The sequence below is a fragment of the Helicoverpa armigera genome, chromosome 19, assembly GCF_030705265.1.
Source record: "Helicoverpa armigera isolate CAAS_96S chromosome 19, ASM3070526v1, whole genome shotgun sequence".
NCBI lineage: Eukaryota > Metazoa > Arthropoda > Insecta > Lepidoptera > Noctuidae > Helicoverpa > Helicoverpa armigera.
The window spans coordinates 8,253,861-8,269,884 of NC_087138.1; the positions used below are offsets into that span (position 1 = coordinate 8,253,861).

General features: G+C 35.4%; 4 protein-coding genes across 4 annotated transcripts; all 4 read left to right on the forward strand.

Annotated features, from left to right (window-relative positions):
- The first annotated feature begins 231 nt into the window (after positions 1 to 231).
- Positions 232 to 1,989, forward strand: LOC110374154 (uncharacterized). Its single transcript, XM_021331743.3, has 2 exons — positions 232 to 1,026; positions 1,224 to 1,989. Exons 1-2 carry the CDS (start codon positions 232 to 234, stop codon positions 1,698 to 1,700), a joined length of 1,272 nt encoding a protein of 423 aa, XP_021187418.3. The 3' UTR covers positions 1,701 to 1,989.
- A 206-nt stretch (positions 1,990 to 2,195) lies between these two features.
- On the forward strand, positions 2,196 to 4,188 carry LOC110374176 (uncharacterized). Its single transcript, XM_021331769.3, has 2 exons — positions 2,196 to 3,021; positions 3,466 to 4,188. Exons 1-2 carry the CDS (start codon positions 2,233 to 2,235, stop codon positions 3,916 to 3,918), a joined length of 1,242 nt encoding a protein of 413 aa, XP_021187444.3. The 5' UTR covers positions 2,196 to 2,232; the 3' UTR covers positions 3,919 to 4,188.
- Positions 4,189 to 8,620: 4,432 nt separating this feature from the next.
- Positions 8,621 to 10,325, forward strand: LOC110374142 (uncharacterized). Its single transcript, XM_021331727.3, has 2 exons — positions 8,621 to 9,444; positions 9,830 to 10,325. The coding sequence occupies exons 1-2, from the start codon at positions 8,653 to 8,655 to the stop codon at positions 10,280 to 10,282; spliced, it is 1,245 nt and encodes a 414-aa protein (XP_021187402.3). The 5' UTR covers positions 8,621 to 8,652; the 3' UTR covers positions 10,283 to 10,325.
- Positions 10,326 to 13,253: 2,928 nt separating this feature from the next.
- On the forward strand, positions 13,254 to 15,017 carry LOC110374143 (uncharacterized). The gene is made up of 2 exons (XM_021331728.3): positions 13,254 to 14,093; positions 14,527 to 15,017. The coding sequence occupies exons 1-2, from the start codon at positions 13,302 to 13,304 to the stop codon at positions 14,977 to 14,979; spliced, it is 1,245 nt and encodes a 414-aa protein (XP_021187403.3). The 5' UTR covers positions 13,254 to 13,301; the 3' UTR covers positions 14,980 to 15,017.
- The last annotated feature ends 1,007 nt before the right edge of the window (positions 15,018 to 16,024 follow it).

The following is a 16,024-nucleotide window of genomic DNA, read 5'->3' on the forward strand; positions in this document are numbered from 1 at the left end:
ATATTCAAGTTCGAAGGTTTTAAGCACCTGAAACAGCCATTAGTGTAATCAGAGCACCCGTCTAGCAACCACTGTTTATTTTCATGAATCATGGCATCTGATTACAAAATCCAAAAATACCAAACATTATCTAATCATAAACATAACAGACTCCAATTTTCACCAGATATAGATAAAAATACCTAGTATAAATTATTGGCTGATCATAACATTAAGTTAGTAACAAGCAATATGGCACAATATAACTTTGAGGGCGATTTAGAGAATTTAAATGAACGCCAACTTCAGTTCATTCATAAAGTGATATTGGAACACGATGCCAAATTCAAAAAAGCAACTTTTTGTAAGCTTGGACAGGCTGGTGATAATTTTGTGGGGAACGTTAAAAGGATCAGTGTAGAAGGTGAAGAAAAATCCATGAAAATGGTGCTTAAATTTGCAGTATCTGATGCAGTGCTTAGAGGTATTACAAACACTGAAGTCATGTTCAAAAATGAACACATTATGTATACAGAAGTCTTACCAAAGTTTGTGGAACTGCAAAAAACTGTGGGAGTACCAGAGAAAGATCAGCTAAGATATGCAAAATGCTACGGGTCCTATAACGAAGCCCCTTATGAAGTTATAATTTTGGAAGACTTAAATGAATCTGGTTATAAAATGTTGAACAAGTTTAACTCCTTGACTTATGATAGTGTCATAAGCATTTTAAAAAACTTTGCTAAGATTCATTCTCTTTCCTACGTATTAAAGAATAATGAACCAGAAAAGTTTGAAGACTTTAAAGAGCAGTTAACAGATCCTTGGAAATCTGCATATGACAATCCAGAAATGAAAAGTCGTTTTCAAATAGTAGAAGATGAAATTGTATCAGTACTCGAAGGTAGTGCTTACAAGAAATTGGTCGAAAATAAAATAATCAAGATCTTTGAACTACGAGAAAAGTTTATAGAGTTTGAGAAAACAAATAAATATTCGGTGATTCAACAAGGCGATGCGTGGACGAATAATATTATGTTTAATATTGTAAGTATTTTAAATTTAAGTATACCTAATGTTTGCTTTTAGTATGAATAATGACGCTGTGTGTGATAGTGCTGACTACTGATTATGCTGATTATATCAATTACGGATTTTCTTATCATCGATGACTACCTGTCTGCATAGTTCTTGTAATTATTTTTCTTGCTACTTTATTATTATTATTTTATTTCTTTTCACAGGAACATGATCCAGTACAATCAATATTGATTGACTTTCAAGCATCATTCAACAGCAACCCAGTCATAGACCTTCTCTTCATGATTTTCAACTGCACCGACCATGAGACCAGGTCTAAACACTACTACGACTGGATCGACTATTACCACTCGGAGCTTGACAAGTCACTGTCGAACTTTGGCTTGAAAGCCAGCTCCATTTATCCAAGAGACCAGATAGACGCAGATATAAAAAGTTATGCTAAATTGATCTTTGGCCAGAGTCTAGTACTAGCTAATATGCTGATGAGAGATCCAAGAGAGGCAGCCGATTTCGTGGAAGCAATGAGAGATATGGATAGAAATGCTATACCTGATTCCATGAAAACAGGCAGTCTGCAGGTTCAAACTCAAAATCGAATTAGAAACAGAATTTTTGGTGTCATCAACAGTTTTGAGGAATTTGGTTTATTGGAAGCTGTAAGTCAGTGGGATGATTAATAACAGTACCTAAATTGCAAGTGTTAGTGACTGATTGTGCGCAGGTCCTAAATTTAACATAGCAACATTAGTTTGTAAATATACATTTATGTGGTCAAGGAATTATATTTATCATTTATATTTAATCCACAAAAAATTGACAATTTATTGTAAAATATTATTATTTACATTCTACGGAACATTGCTAGTACAGTCAACTTCAGGTCAGTGGTAACAGTTTTATAGGAAAATCGTACTTATTACTATTGAGTTAAGGTGCATGACAGTTACCACTGATATGCAGTCTACTGTACATCTTCCATTTCATACTTCTATGTAAGTTCCGCTATACCTTTAGTAGGCAAAGATATGATGACAGCTGCATTCATTTAATGTAGTAATTTTAATCTCTCATTCTTAAACGTTTTTATAAGTTGACTCATAACTTAATCTAATCTTATAGCCATCCGATTAACAGCTGGTCAAGATAAAGATAAAATATTAATATAAATTAAAAGACGATTATGGTTACAAGTTAGTGTCTAAATTAATCATGGCGCAATACAAATTCGAAGGAGATTTTGACAGTCTAAACGAACGCCAACTGGAGTTCGTCAATAAAGTGGTAGAGGAACAAAACTTAGGAGTTAAAAAAGTGACTTTCAAAGCTGTTGGGCAAGCTGGTGATAATTTCATAGGAAATGTTAAAAGGATCATCATAGAAGGCGAGACTGGAAGCATGAAGTTGATTGTCAAAGTTGCTGCTTCAAACGAAATGGCTCGCTACCAAACAAATACTGAAATATTGTTTCGCAATGAGCACGTAACGTATACAGAATTGTTGCCTAAACTAGTGCAGCTGCAGGAGACAGCAGGGGTCCCAGAAGAAGACAGATTACGGTATGCAAAATGCTACGGATCTCTTACTGAAGCCCCGAATGAAATTATTATTTTAGAAGACTTGACTGAATCAGATTTCACAATGTTGAACAAGTTTGAGTCTTTATCGAATGAATGTGTCAAAAACATTCTGAAAGGCTTTGCTGTTTTCCACTCACTGGCCTTTGTTCTTAAAGAGCAAGAACCAGAGAAATATGATGAAATAAAGGAGAAGTTGACCGATGTATGGACTATATCATTCTCAAGACCAGAAATGGAGATGTACAGTCATATGTTGGAATCTGAAACAGTACGGATTCTTGATGATAAACACAAACATTTAGTTGAAAACAAACTTTCAAAAGCGTTTAAAGAGCGCGTAAGGTTAATTGAAAACGAAGATCAAAGATATACTGTTATACAGCAAGGAGATGCGTGGACGAACAACATCATGTTTAAACTGGTTAGTACTTTTTTCTTTATTATAAAATACGAACTGTTTTTCGTGATTTCACCTACGTCTTTGGTGAATTTGTTCTCAGTTTTGGATAAAATATGACGATGAAAGATTTTTTTAAATCATTCAGTGGTTTTGAAGCATTCAAATAAAAATCCATACATGCATCCACCATCCATACATCCATCTATGAATGGCACTGTAGTTATAATGATCTCTTTATAAGATAGAGATATAGCATTCTTGCGGCCTGAGCGAGATTTTTGGATACTTTGACTAAGTGCCACGTTTTTAAGAATGAACGAACTTAACGGCGGTTCCAAACATCGTGTGAGACACAGAATGTTTTTAAAGTATTTGGAGAGAGTGGAGGCATACAACTCACATGTATGCACTGAAACTGACTTGAACTCACACTTTTATGCTAACAAAACTTAATTTTACTTACAGGGAAAGGATTCCATCCAATCCGTCATGATCGACTACCAATTCGCAAGCAACGGCAACCCAATGACAGATTTCCTCTACATGGTCTTCAACTGCACCGACCATGAAACGAGGTCCAAACACTACCTCGACTGGATAGACTACTACTACTCGGAACTTGAGAAGTCACTGTCGAACTTTGGTTTGCAAGCCAGCTCCATTTACCCGAGAGACCAGATGGATGCAGATATAAAGAAGCATGCAAAATACATGTTTCATCATTCCATTCTCTTCGCACATCTTCTGATGAGGGACTCGGCTGAAGCTGGTGAGGTTTTGGAAGCAATGAAGAATGTAAATGTAGAAGAAGCAATAGAATCCTTTAAAGCTGACAACTTGCAGACTGCAACTCTTGGTAGGATTAAAACTAAAATAGAGAATGTTATAGCTAGTTTTGAATTGTTTGAGTTATTTTAAGTTATGATATAAGATGTGATAAAGAAATCTACATACTTTGTGAGTCCAACTCGGAGCGTAAAATGCTTTTTCGAAGGTTCAATTCAAGATTAATATCAGTTACGTTAACGTGACGTACGTTAACGTAACGTTCAGAATATTGAACTCACGGAATAATGATGCAATTTTTTCTTGATCGATATTCATTTGTACAAAAATCTGTTAATATTATTATATTAAATTAAGTAAATGAGTGTTAAAATAATAAAAGTATTTTTTTGCAATGATAAATCTTTGTCTATCGCCTGAGCATATCTTACTAATATTACAAATACAAAACGGCTGAACGGATTCGGATGAAAGGAGTGAGGGCAATAATGCAAAAAAATGGATGAAAGTGAGGGTTATCCGACAGCCTCTTGATTTTCAACATCTCAACTTAAGTCTCTTAAAATAAAGAAACAATGAAACAGAGATACGATGATGTAAAAAAGTAGCAGAAACTGTCTATTTGAATCATTCAATTCACGAAAATTGAATCATTATTAAAATAAATTCTCTGCTACGTAAGTTCGTCTACTATGACGTTGTTTACCATAAACCGAAGGAAGGATTAACTTAACATTATTAATTTAGTAAGGCATATTCATACCCGGGGTACAGTCGAAGCGGGCCACTACTCATCATCTGCCTAGACTTTTCCCAACTGTGTCGGTCAGCTTCCAGTCGATGCAGCTGACTACCAGTTTTATATGCAGTGATTGCCTATCTGACCAAAGTCCAGTTTACGGGCAATTCAATACCCCCTGGTAAGAATGGTTGTCAGAATTTCATGACTCTGATTACTTGTAAGACTGCCAAAAAATGTTCAAATGACAGTGAGGCGGACCCTTACTATTTATAAAATTAATGCAAGTGAAGATTTCATTGGTTTTGATATACCTACTAAAGGCTAGTGAATTGAAATAAAGTCTTGCCTTAGTGATTGTCTATCAAAAAACCTACGTACACAATAACATGTAATTTAGGTAAATCCAACTGGGTTTTCAGGGTTTATATGTTTCATATTATCTGCTTAGAAACAGCTATTATAAGATTGATAAATGCATTTGTGAATATCATCATGACAGTCTTTAATCTTTACCTATAACCGGTTCGGATCTTCATGGATCAGCTAAATCTTTCGTCGTTGTTAGTAATTAATCATATTACGACTATAAATATAGCAATCTTATCTAAAAAACCTTTGATGTATAGATAAAATGAAATTACATAAAACTGCTCGACATAAATCAAAGTTAAAAAAGTGATTTTTAAAGCAGTGGGGAAAGCCGGTGATAGTTTTATTGGAAACGTAAAGAGAATTAGTATTGAAGGTGGGAATGGAAACGTAAATATGATTGTTAAAGCCCCCGCATCAACTGAAATGGCTCGGATAGCAACTAATGCAGAAATAATGTTCCGCAATGAGCACATTTTATATACAGATGTACTGCCTAAAATGGTACATCTACAGAAAGCAGCAGGAATTCCTGAAGCAGATGTACTAAGATATGCAAAGTGTTACGGCTCTCTTAGTGAAGCTCCGAATCCTACTAATATTATAAACGCGAAAGTTTGTATGTATGGATGTATGGATGTTTGTTACTCTTTCACGCAAAAACTACTGAATGGATTTTAATGAAACTTTACAATAATATAGCTTATATCCTACTAATATTATAAACGTGAAAGTGACACCACAATTTGTGGCTCACAGTAGACTTATAGAAGCTAACTTGATGTCACTTATAGATGATGAGACTCATAAGTCTTTACTTGAAAATAAATTAAGTCAAGTTGGTAACTTACGCCAAAAGGTGTTAATAAATGAAAATGATAGGCACACATATAATACAATTTGGTTTAGTGTAAGGTTTGCTTAAGCTTATTATAAACATTATTTAATCTAAGATACATAATTTGTTGTAATTTTCTTTATTAAGCTTTTTTAGAGGTGCTTCTGCTTCATTTTCGTTTGATATGCACGTTATCTTATAATCCCCAGTGTCAGGGTTTTCTCAAATCCTTCTGACGGTCTTTAATGTGGAATTTCAACAACGACTGCTACCTACTGGGTAAGACAGGGAAGCTGTTTTCCCTTCACTCCCAAACATTTTCATACTTATGACTTACTAGCTTCTGCCAGAGGTTTCACCCGCATCTCGTGGGAACTACTTCCCGTACCGGGATAAAAAGTAGCCTATAGCCTTCTTCGATAAATGGGCTATCTAACACTGAAAGAAATTTTCAAATCGGACCAGTAGTTCCTGAGATTAGCTCGTTCAAACAAACAAACAAACCCTTCAGCTTTATAATATTAGTATAGATGAAGCGCCCGATCATACTATCGGCCGACTAAAGAGTCTGCAGAGTGAGGGTAGGTACTCTTAGGTGATCTTCACACTGCCCCGCATCACGCTGCATCTTGCGTGTCGACGCACCTACGCGCGTTCTTGCGGGAGTGCAGATCTGCATCATCGTGCGGGTTTTTCACGCACTCACGCGCGTAGGTGCGTTTATTAGATTCACGCACGGCGGCTTCCATTTTCAAATATACACGTCACGCCCATTCAAAATCACGTGCGTCACTGCGGGATCAGTGTGCCATACCTTGCGTCTCGCCCCGCACCTACGCGCGGGGGTGCGTGTTTCTCCGCATGTATGTGCGTGATCCGCATGAACGCGCGTGGATGCATTTTCAGTGTGTTGGAGTATGCGTGTTTTCCATACAAACGGAGATATTTCCATACAACGGAAAAAACGCATCCACGCACTACGCTGCATCATGCGGGGCAGTGTGATAATCGCCTTAAGGTAGGGAATGGGGGCTTATAACGTCATTTTTAACGAAATAAAATCTCAAAGTAATGTAACAAAAAATCAAACGAGGACATATACCTATTTGTATGTTGTTATTTGCTTGTTGGAGGAAATAAGGCATAGAAATGCATAGAAGCCATCGACATAATGCGTTAAGTAATTGATACGTAGTTTTTTTTATAAGAACATTGATAAAAAAAGGTAAAGTTTATTCGTGGCAAAAAACTATAATTGATTCATTAATCATTTATGAGTCGTTTATTAATAACCAGCTTCTGGCAGCGGTTTCACCCGCGTCCTGTGGGAATTTCTCTATTAACCCGGACAAAAAGTAGCCTAAGGTAAGGCCTTCTTCGATAAATGGCATATCTATAATTGAAAAAGGGATTGAAAATCGGACCAGTACCTGAGCTTAGCGCGTGCAAACAAACAAACTCTTTAGCTTTGCAATATGTATTAGTATAGATTATCAATGATTAATGGATCGATCTTACTTCTAGTTTCTTGCGGCAAATAACCTTTGCCTATCTGTTATTATCTATAATACTAATCTATGTATATCAATACACGAAGTACTAATATTGTACTAATATTATGAAGAAGACTTTTTTGTTTATTTATACCCTAAAGTAGCATAACTACTGAACCGATTTGTCCATCATTCCTGGAAAACTACAGTATCCCAAGCTGAAATATAATCATTAGCTATTGACGTTTCGTAAGAACCTTTAGTAGGTCTGTATCAAATAAAATCCAATGACTTCAACTTTTTCAACTTTATTTGGTTAAGGAAACTGCATATGGGATTAAGATTTAATATTAAATTCTATGTATAAATAACTAGCTGTTTTCCCATGGTTTCACTCCCGTCCCATTGGAATATAATAATAAAGTGATACTCGGGAAGAGTGTCTGTAAGAGCTATCCAACAGTGAAATATCAAAAATATCTGTGTAATCGTTTTTGAATTTATCCATTCTTTGATCTGAGTTATAAACAAACAAAACATTTTTTTTCCACCTTATAATATAAGTACAGACAACAATGATAATACAAATACCTATTATCTAATAACCCTTGTATTTACGCAACAATGACTTTCTAAAAAAAAATGATGCGTGTAATGATCTAGCAAAGATCAGTACTTCCATATACGTAGATGAATGATGTTTTAGGGATCCATTCAGGGCTTGCAAGCATGGAGGATAAACCTTTATAGATTCACTTATATATATGATATGGTCCCTTTATATGCGTATGGTCGTAGCTAAAATGAAATTGACACCAGCGGGGCCCAATAGGGCCAAGGCCTGCCGGGGCTGCGGGTTATTCGAAAGAGATACCGCGGCCCTGATACATAAAAGGTCTATGAAGGAACACGACGGTTTTTAGTCAGTAAGAGTCTGACACTCCCTCACCGCTGCTAACACACAGCGGGAGGGGTCATTTGACGATTTTTGACGTCGTAAAAAAAAAAGATGAAATTGACACCGAATAATAGGTACGGGTAGAAAAAGTATGTATTTTAAAAGTATTTTACACACAGTGACTGCGTATCTGAATTTCTCAACGCAGTTATACGGCCAATCGAGTAAATTAAGACACTAATAAATAAATATAAATTTTGTTTGTGAATTTTAACAACAAATAATGTAATAGAAATAAATAAACTTGTCTGCGAACCTATCGTTTGTATATTATCACATTGTTCACATATACGAAACCCATGACCAGATTCCCACTTACGCTTGACAGTATGTTTTGGGAAAATTTTGTCATTCACTGAATTATCTAATCTTAATTACATTTGATGCATAGTTTACCAATAAAGAGATAAAAAAGTTATATAAATGAGGATACAATACAAGTATCTGGCGTGTACCAGAAACAGTCATGGCGCAATACAAGTTTGAAGGAGATTTTGCAAGTTTCACTGATCATCAGCTAGAGTTCATCAGTAAAGTGATATTAGAACAAGACATTAAAGTTAAAAAAGCAGTTTTTACAGTAGTTGGACAACCTGGTGATAATTTTGTGGGACATGTGAAAAGACTGAACATAGAAGGAGAAAATGGTAACCTGAATATGTTTATCAAAGTCGCTGCTTCGTCTGAATTGGCTCGAGCAGCTACAAATGCTGATATTACCTTCCGTAATGAGCATATCATGTATACAGAGATTTTGCCTAAACTAGTGCAGCTGCAGAAAGCAGCCGGGGTCCCAGAAGAGGACTTATTAAAACATGCAAAGTGCTACGGGTCTCTCTACGAACCCCCAAACGAAACTTTAATCTTAGAGGACTTGAATGATTCAGGTTACAAAATGTTAAACAAGCATGAGACCTTATCCAATAAATGTGTTAGGGGCATTATAAAAAACTTTGCACTATTACATTCTCTTTCACATGTGTTCAAAAATAAATACCCTGAAAAGTATGTGCAAATCACAGACCAAATGTCTGAAGTATGGACTACAATTTTCAACGAAGAAAGATTTGGAGGTCAAGCAAAATTCGCGGAAGCTGAAATACTGTCAATTCTTGATGATGATACTTATAAAGATTTAATTGAAAACAAATTGAGCGATTTCATGTATTTGCTGCCCAAGATAATAAAACAAGAGGGTAAGAAACATTTAGTGATTCAGCAAGGCGACGCGTGGACCAACAATTTTATGTTCAAAATTGTAAGCATTATTTTATTCAATTCTTCTTCATTACATATGCGTCTAGACTTTATTTTGAAAATTATTCCTCTTAATCTGTCGATGTGGTATATAAAACCGCCTTCCGCTATTTATATTCCATGTCTCTGGCATTAAACAAGCTGTTTTGAATTTCTATTTGTAATATTTAAGGTATGTGTGTTTAATAATCTGCAAAATAAGTGTCACAATGTTTTGTGTAAAAAGGAGCATTATTCTTTTATCCATTATTACTTAGTTTTTTAATTTGGACACATTATGTGTAACATAAAGCTTTGTATTGTTTTGCACTATCAACCTGCGTCTTCGAGCCTAGGAAACTCCTTCCCGCACCCGAATAAAAATAAAACTTTACTTTTGTTCACAGGGAGATGACTCAATCGAAACCTTAATGATTGACTACCAAGCATCAAATAACGGTAGCCCAGTCGTTGATCTTCTCTTTATGATGCTAAATTGCACCGATCATGCAACCAGGTCGAAGTACTACCCCGAATGGATGGACTATTACCACTCCGAGTTTGACAGGTCACTATCCAATTTTGGACTTAAAGCTAGCTTCATCTACCCAAGAGACCAGTTGGATGTCGACTTGAAAAGATACGCCAAAGCGATGATGTACTTATGTATAACCTTTAATACTATCTTAATGAGGGATCCAAAAGAAGCTGCCGAAATTATGGATATCATGAAAAATGTTGCTGTAGATAAAATTGCTGCTGTGCTGGAATCCCAAGAACTGGCGACCGCAACACGCAATCGTATTAGAAATAAAACAATGGGCATTATTGATACTTATAAACAATTTGGTTTATTGTAAAATTGTGATGGGTTTTGGGTGCAAATAAATTATTTATTTTGGGTATATTGGTTTTTGTTGGTTTACTTTATTTTTTTTAAACCTTATTATTATAGTTCTCGCAATGTGCCACCACACTGTGGTGGTGTGGTTTCATTACGATAGAAATAAAAAAATGCTTGCTAAACATGGAGCTATAAGCGTGCAATCTTAGGTTCCTGTTGTTTGGTGCTTTTTTTTGGAATTTACGTGTGTAAATTCAGTTGATGTAATTACAGTTTTTTTGTCAGGAGCAGTCTCCATGGTTTTAAGTAAATCTTCAGATAGAGTAAAGTGTAGATAAATTGACATCATAATATAAAATTTATATATACAGGCATTTTAAGGATTATAATTTCAAAAAGAAGTAATAAAAATAATGGCGTCCAATGCCAATTTCAACCACGACGGCATGCGGCAGTTCTCATATAAGGAGACTAGCCAGCTGTGCAGAACATATTATATAGCACGAACATTTGTGCAGTCACTCCCTATTCCTTTACTCTCATAGCCCGATGGGACGGAAAATCCGACATGACCGGAGAAAGATCAGGCTCAAAAAGTACCTCGACCATTGATGTCAGCGATTTCTGCGACGCATGGCTGTTGGCAATCAGACAGGCTTTGTTATAATCATTCTGTATGTTAATTAAATTTTGTAAGACCGTTGACTTATAGAAATTGGGGTGTGGCAAACTTAATGCACTTTCAATGCCTATGCATGATGAATCGTGAAAAAGTCGCGTGTGGTCTACGTCATTGCTTATCTAATTAGTTAATTAGAATAAATTCTCTAAACTTTGTACCCAAACAACATTTTTAATATAAATACTATCTAATAAACTTGTAAGTTATGATGATTTAAAAAATAATGAAGCGTAGGATGACACAGCTGTAGGAGATCAATTACTGCATACGTAAACATTAATGACGTTTTAGGGTTTCAAAGCCTAGCGTTGAAAAACCCTTATAGAATCTCTGCGATATTCAAGCGTATTGTAGTAGGGTAAAGGCGGGATAGATGCCGCAGTGGGATAGATGCCCCATTTTTAAAAAACCTAACTTCCCATGCTCGCGATTAAGAAACAACCGTTTAACTAGAAGCCACAAGCACCCCGCACCTAAATTAGCCACACGCCATCGAGGGGTGAGGTCGCGTTTCGCTCGTGTGTGAATTCATCTCCGCGGCGAACTTACAGCGAGCGTAACATTTTCAAAGGTGAGTATTTGCTGTTGTATAACTTTATAAGTAGATATTAATTCCATCAAATTTTTTATTACGTATGTATATTGTCTCATGAAGTATACATTTTGATTCAAATAGTTGCTCTATTGTATTTATTTATTTAAAAAAATACTAGGGCATCTAACCCTGTCAAAAAGGATAGTTGCCCTGATTTTTTACGGTATAGGTGCCCCTAGGGGCATCTATCCCTCCATACACCACGTGTACCCTGAATGTATTATAAGTGCTTTGAATATGTATTTTTTATATTTTTCATGTGTTTATGTATAGGTATTTACACTTTTTATTGATTACGAATGATTTACAGTTCAAACAGTGAAGATGAAGACAATTCACCTAAGAACAAAGTTAAGGAATAGAAAACTAAAGGTTTGCCGGTGAAGAAGACTAAAAGAGATGGACAGGATGAGCCTAAAGATGCAAATAAAAATAACTGCATAGAATGCTTTGAAAACTATGAACAAACAAAGTTTAAATCCGACTGGATTCAATGTGTAATGTGTCAGTGTATACTTTTCAGAAATTTTTGCTCGAGATGTAGAAAACTTAAAGCACTGTCCAAATATTATGATGCTAAGTATATTGTGTTATTTAGGTTTTTAAGAAAGAATGATTTTTATGATTTTTCATGCTAAAACTAAATAATTAATATTTTAAAATAAGGGTTTAAAATATATACATTATTTTTGTTGAACAAATACTTTTAGAATTTTATTGTGTTAATTTTAATTAATCTGATAATGAACATAAAAAGATTTAAAAAACTGCAAAATACTTTTCATTTCAAATAAATTAAAGTAAAAAAATATATAAATATTATTAATATAATGTACTTAAACAGTATGAAGGGCCTCTATCCCGCACCGTAGGCATCTATCCTCGCTAGTATTTTCAAGGTGGGGCAACTATCCATAGGGGTAGGCATCTATCCCCAAAAATGGAGGTCTGCAAAAAGTTAAAATCTGCAAAACGTGTAGTATATAGGTCCAAAAAGACAAATCATAAATAAACATAAAGGATTAAACTAGTTACATTCATAGGAATTATTAATGTAGAACCAATATTTATTAAATTATAAGCAATAAGCATATTTCAAAAAGTGGGGCATCTATCCCGCTTTTACCCTATCATTATGTACTGAAACTTTTCTAAACTATTTTGGTATTGGTTTTCAGTCTAACTGGATGCAGCTATGTAGGTACCAGTTTACTAAGAGTGAGTGCCTGTCTCAGCACAGGCTTGCTAGCTACATAATATCCCAAGGTAGGACTAGATATCACACTGTGTAAATACTCGTAAACCATACCATGCTCATTAAAATGAAAGGTAAGTCACAAATTTCCGGTGTGTTTTAAAACATTGATCTTTATGTGACATCGATGGTCACATCCATGGATTGACCAATGATGGATGGAGAAAATTATACATGAGACTTTGAAGGTTAAGAATTGGTGTGTTGAAACTGGATGCAGTACACTACTTATAATATTAATATGAGCAGTCAAATTTTGTTCACAGAAAAAGCATGACATCAAATATTCCACGAAGTTGAGTTGCGAGTACGGAAACCGCGGTACCCAATTCCAACTCACGCTTGGCTGTATATTTTGGTATTGTTTATCGGTACACTCTATAATCTAATCATAATTACTGTTGACGCACAGTTAACCAGCGTATAGATAAAGGTCCCATATAAATAAAGATACAATATTAAATTAAAAACAATCACACTTTACTGTTAGTGCAGAAGCAGTCATGGCGCAGTACAATTTTGAAGGTGATTTCGCTTGTTTTAGCGAACATCAACTAGAATTCATCAAAAAAGTGATATCAGAACAAGACATTCAACCTAAAAAAGTGGTATCAGAAGTTGTTGGACAGCCTGGTGATAATTTTGTGGGGTTTGTGAAAAGACTGACTATAGAAGGTGAAAATGGTAGCATGAAGATGATTGTTAAAGTTGCTGCTTCATCTGAACTGGCTCGAGCAGCTACAAGTGCTGACATCACGTTCCGCAATGAACATATCATGTATACAGAGATTTTGCCTAAACTAGTACAGCTGCAGAAAGCAGCCGGGGTCCCAGAAGAGGACTTATTAAAATATGCAAAGTGCTACGGGTCTCTCTACGAACCTCCAAACGAAACTCTAATCTTAGAGGATTTGAATGAATCAGGTTACAAAATGTTAAACAAGCATGAGTCTTTGACAAATGAGTGTGTCAGAGAAGTTATGAAAAACTTTGCATTATTGCATTCGCTTTCACATGTGCTGAAGAATAAGCATCCAGATAAATACACACAGATTACAGACAATATGAATGAAGTCTGGACAAGAATTTTCAACAAAGAAAGATTTTCAAATCAATCGAAGTTTATTGAGGCTGACGTAATTTCAGTTCTAGATGATGATTCGCATATAGCTTTAATTAAGGATAAGCTTGGTGATTTCATACATTTACTGCCTAAGTTGGTGAATAATGAGGATAAGAGGTATTCAGTGATTCAACAAGGTGACGCCCATACTAACAATTTCATGTTTAGAGTGGTAAGTGTACTTCTTTCACTCTTAAAGTATTTTACTTATGTAGAGAACGGGACATTATTTTGGTATATAATGAATAAAGCCTATAAAGTTTTCATCAGAATTTACATTTAAAAAGCTCTGTTGATAAAAAGCAGATGGAGATATAGTGTGATAACATCACGTCTTTTTTAGGGTCCATTATCTAATACTGAAAAAAAATAGTCTTTGTCCGTTAGGGTTAAAATAGTTTGGTTCAAATACAAAAATAGTACTTACGATAATAGTCCGTAGCTCTTCACTTCTTGTGATCTTAAAATTTGATATTTTACTACTGTAAAATTACGCGATTAAGTTTACGTGAAATTACCTAAAATTCTTTACCATAAGTAACGAAACGTTAGGTATTAATATTTTCTGGGATTGCATCTTAACATGTGTCAACTTTTGTTCACAGGCCAAAGACTCAATAGACACAATCATGATTGACTATCAAGGATCAAATAACGGAAACCCAGTAGTTGATCTCCTCTTCATGTTGCTAAACACTACTGACCATGCAACAAGGACCAAGCACTATCCAGAATGGATAGACTATTACCATTCCGAGTTCGAGAAGTCACTATCAAACTTCGGCTTAAAGATAAACTTAATCTATCCTAGAGAAAAGTTGGATGCAGACATCAAGAGATACGCTAAAATGATGTTCTATTTCTGTGTAACTTTCAATACCCTGCTGATGAGAGAACCTCAAGAGGCTGCAGAAATGATGGAGGTGATGAAGAATGTTAGTATAGATCAAATGGCCGACTTTCTGAAGTCACATAAGATGTTACCTCAGACCAGCAAGCGTATTAGAAACAGAGTTATTGGCATTATTGATACTTATAAACAGTTTGGTTTGTTTTAGATTAGTGTGATATTTTGTGTGTGATTAAATTATTAATGTTTTTAAAATCATGTTCTTTTATGTATGTTTTTATTAAGTTTGTAGTATTTAATGGTAGTCCTAAGTGTGTACGTAAATTATAGTGTAAAAGATTCTTTTATGTATTAAAATTAATAATTTTATGTTTTGATATTTGTTCTTGTTGATTCACTTTCCATCATGGATGAACAAAATTAGCGGATATGTTATGGTCATTGATTGGAATGTGACCTTTATTTTCGTTAGGCTCGACAAGCGCCGCGGTGGCTAAACGGTTAACACTTGGGCATCGATAGCGAGGAGGCTTGAGTTCGATCCTAACATCGCGCAATACTTTTGGTAGCTTATTTTGCCTTTTTGGGTGTCCAATCCGTTGTAATGCATTCTATCGCGTGAGGGTGGCACATAAGTCCAAACTCCACTTGCGATATTTATCTCAAAGAGGACGGACCTATGTTGATGTGGTCATTGTGAGCTACTATCTACCGGCATAGTATAAATAAGATTATGTTAAAGTGATTCACACATTAAGATAATAGTGATTGTGCTTGTGTAATCCGAACAGGGGTAAGTGCTAGTTTTAAGGGGTTAGGACATCTATAGATTACTTCATATTCAGGTCCTGACCATTTCAATTGTCATTGTTTTAGCCTCACGCAACGCCCTTTGAGTTTGGATCTTAATAAGACCTAAGAACGAAATCTTAGATATACCTATCATAAGGATTATCCCCTGAATACGGAGCTACCGGGCATAGGTGTTGGCAGAGTTCACCATAATTAACTCTCCTGGCGTCCAAATTAGATTAAGTTAGTTTAAGCTTAGGTATTCTGTGAGTGGCTAGTTTTAAGGTTCTGTTAATATACGGTGGTAATCACTGATCTCGTTTCATTGTGCATGAAAAACCCGTAACAAATGGCGCCCAACGTGGGGCTTGTCGAGCCTAACGAAAATAAAGGTCACATTCCAATCAATGACCATAACAATGTCATGACGCAATTATACACCTTATGGAACGCACAATTTT

Coding starts and splice junctions, on each gene's coding strand:
- LOC110374142 (XM_021331727.3), top strand. CDS start 8,653: ATGGCGCAATACAAGTTTGAAGGAGATTTTGCAAGTTTCACTGATCAT. Junction 9,445..9,829: donor ACAATTTTATGTTCAAAATT/GTAAGCATTATT, acceptor TTTTGTTCACAG/GGAGATGACTCAATCGAAAC.
- LOC110374154 (XM_021331743.3), top strand. CDS start 232: ATGGCACAATATAACTTTGAGGGCGATTTAGAGAATTTAAATGAACGC. Junction 1,027..1,223: donor ATAATATTATGTTTAATATT/GTAAGTATTTTA, acceptor TTCTTTTCACAG/GAACATGATCCAGTACAATC.
- LOC110374143 (XM_021331728.3), top strand. CDS start 13,302: ATGGCGCAGTACAATTTTGAAGGTGATTTCGCTTGTTTTAGCGAACAT. Junction 14,094..14,526: donor ACAATTTCATGTTTAGAGTG/GTAAGTGTACTT, acceptor TTTTGTTCACAG/GCCAAAGACTCAATAGACAC.
- LOC110374176 (XM_021331769.3), top strand. CDS start 2,233: ATGGCGCAATACAAATTCGAAGGAGATTTTGACAGTCTAAACGAACGC. Junction 3,022..3,465: donor ACAACATCATGTTTAAACTG/GTTAGTACTTTT, acceptor TTTTACTTACAG/GGAAAGGATTCCATCCAATC.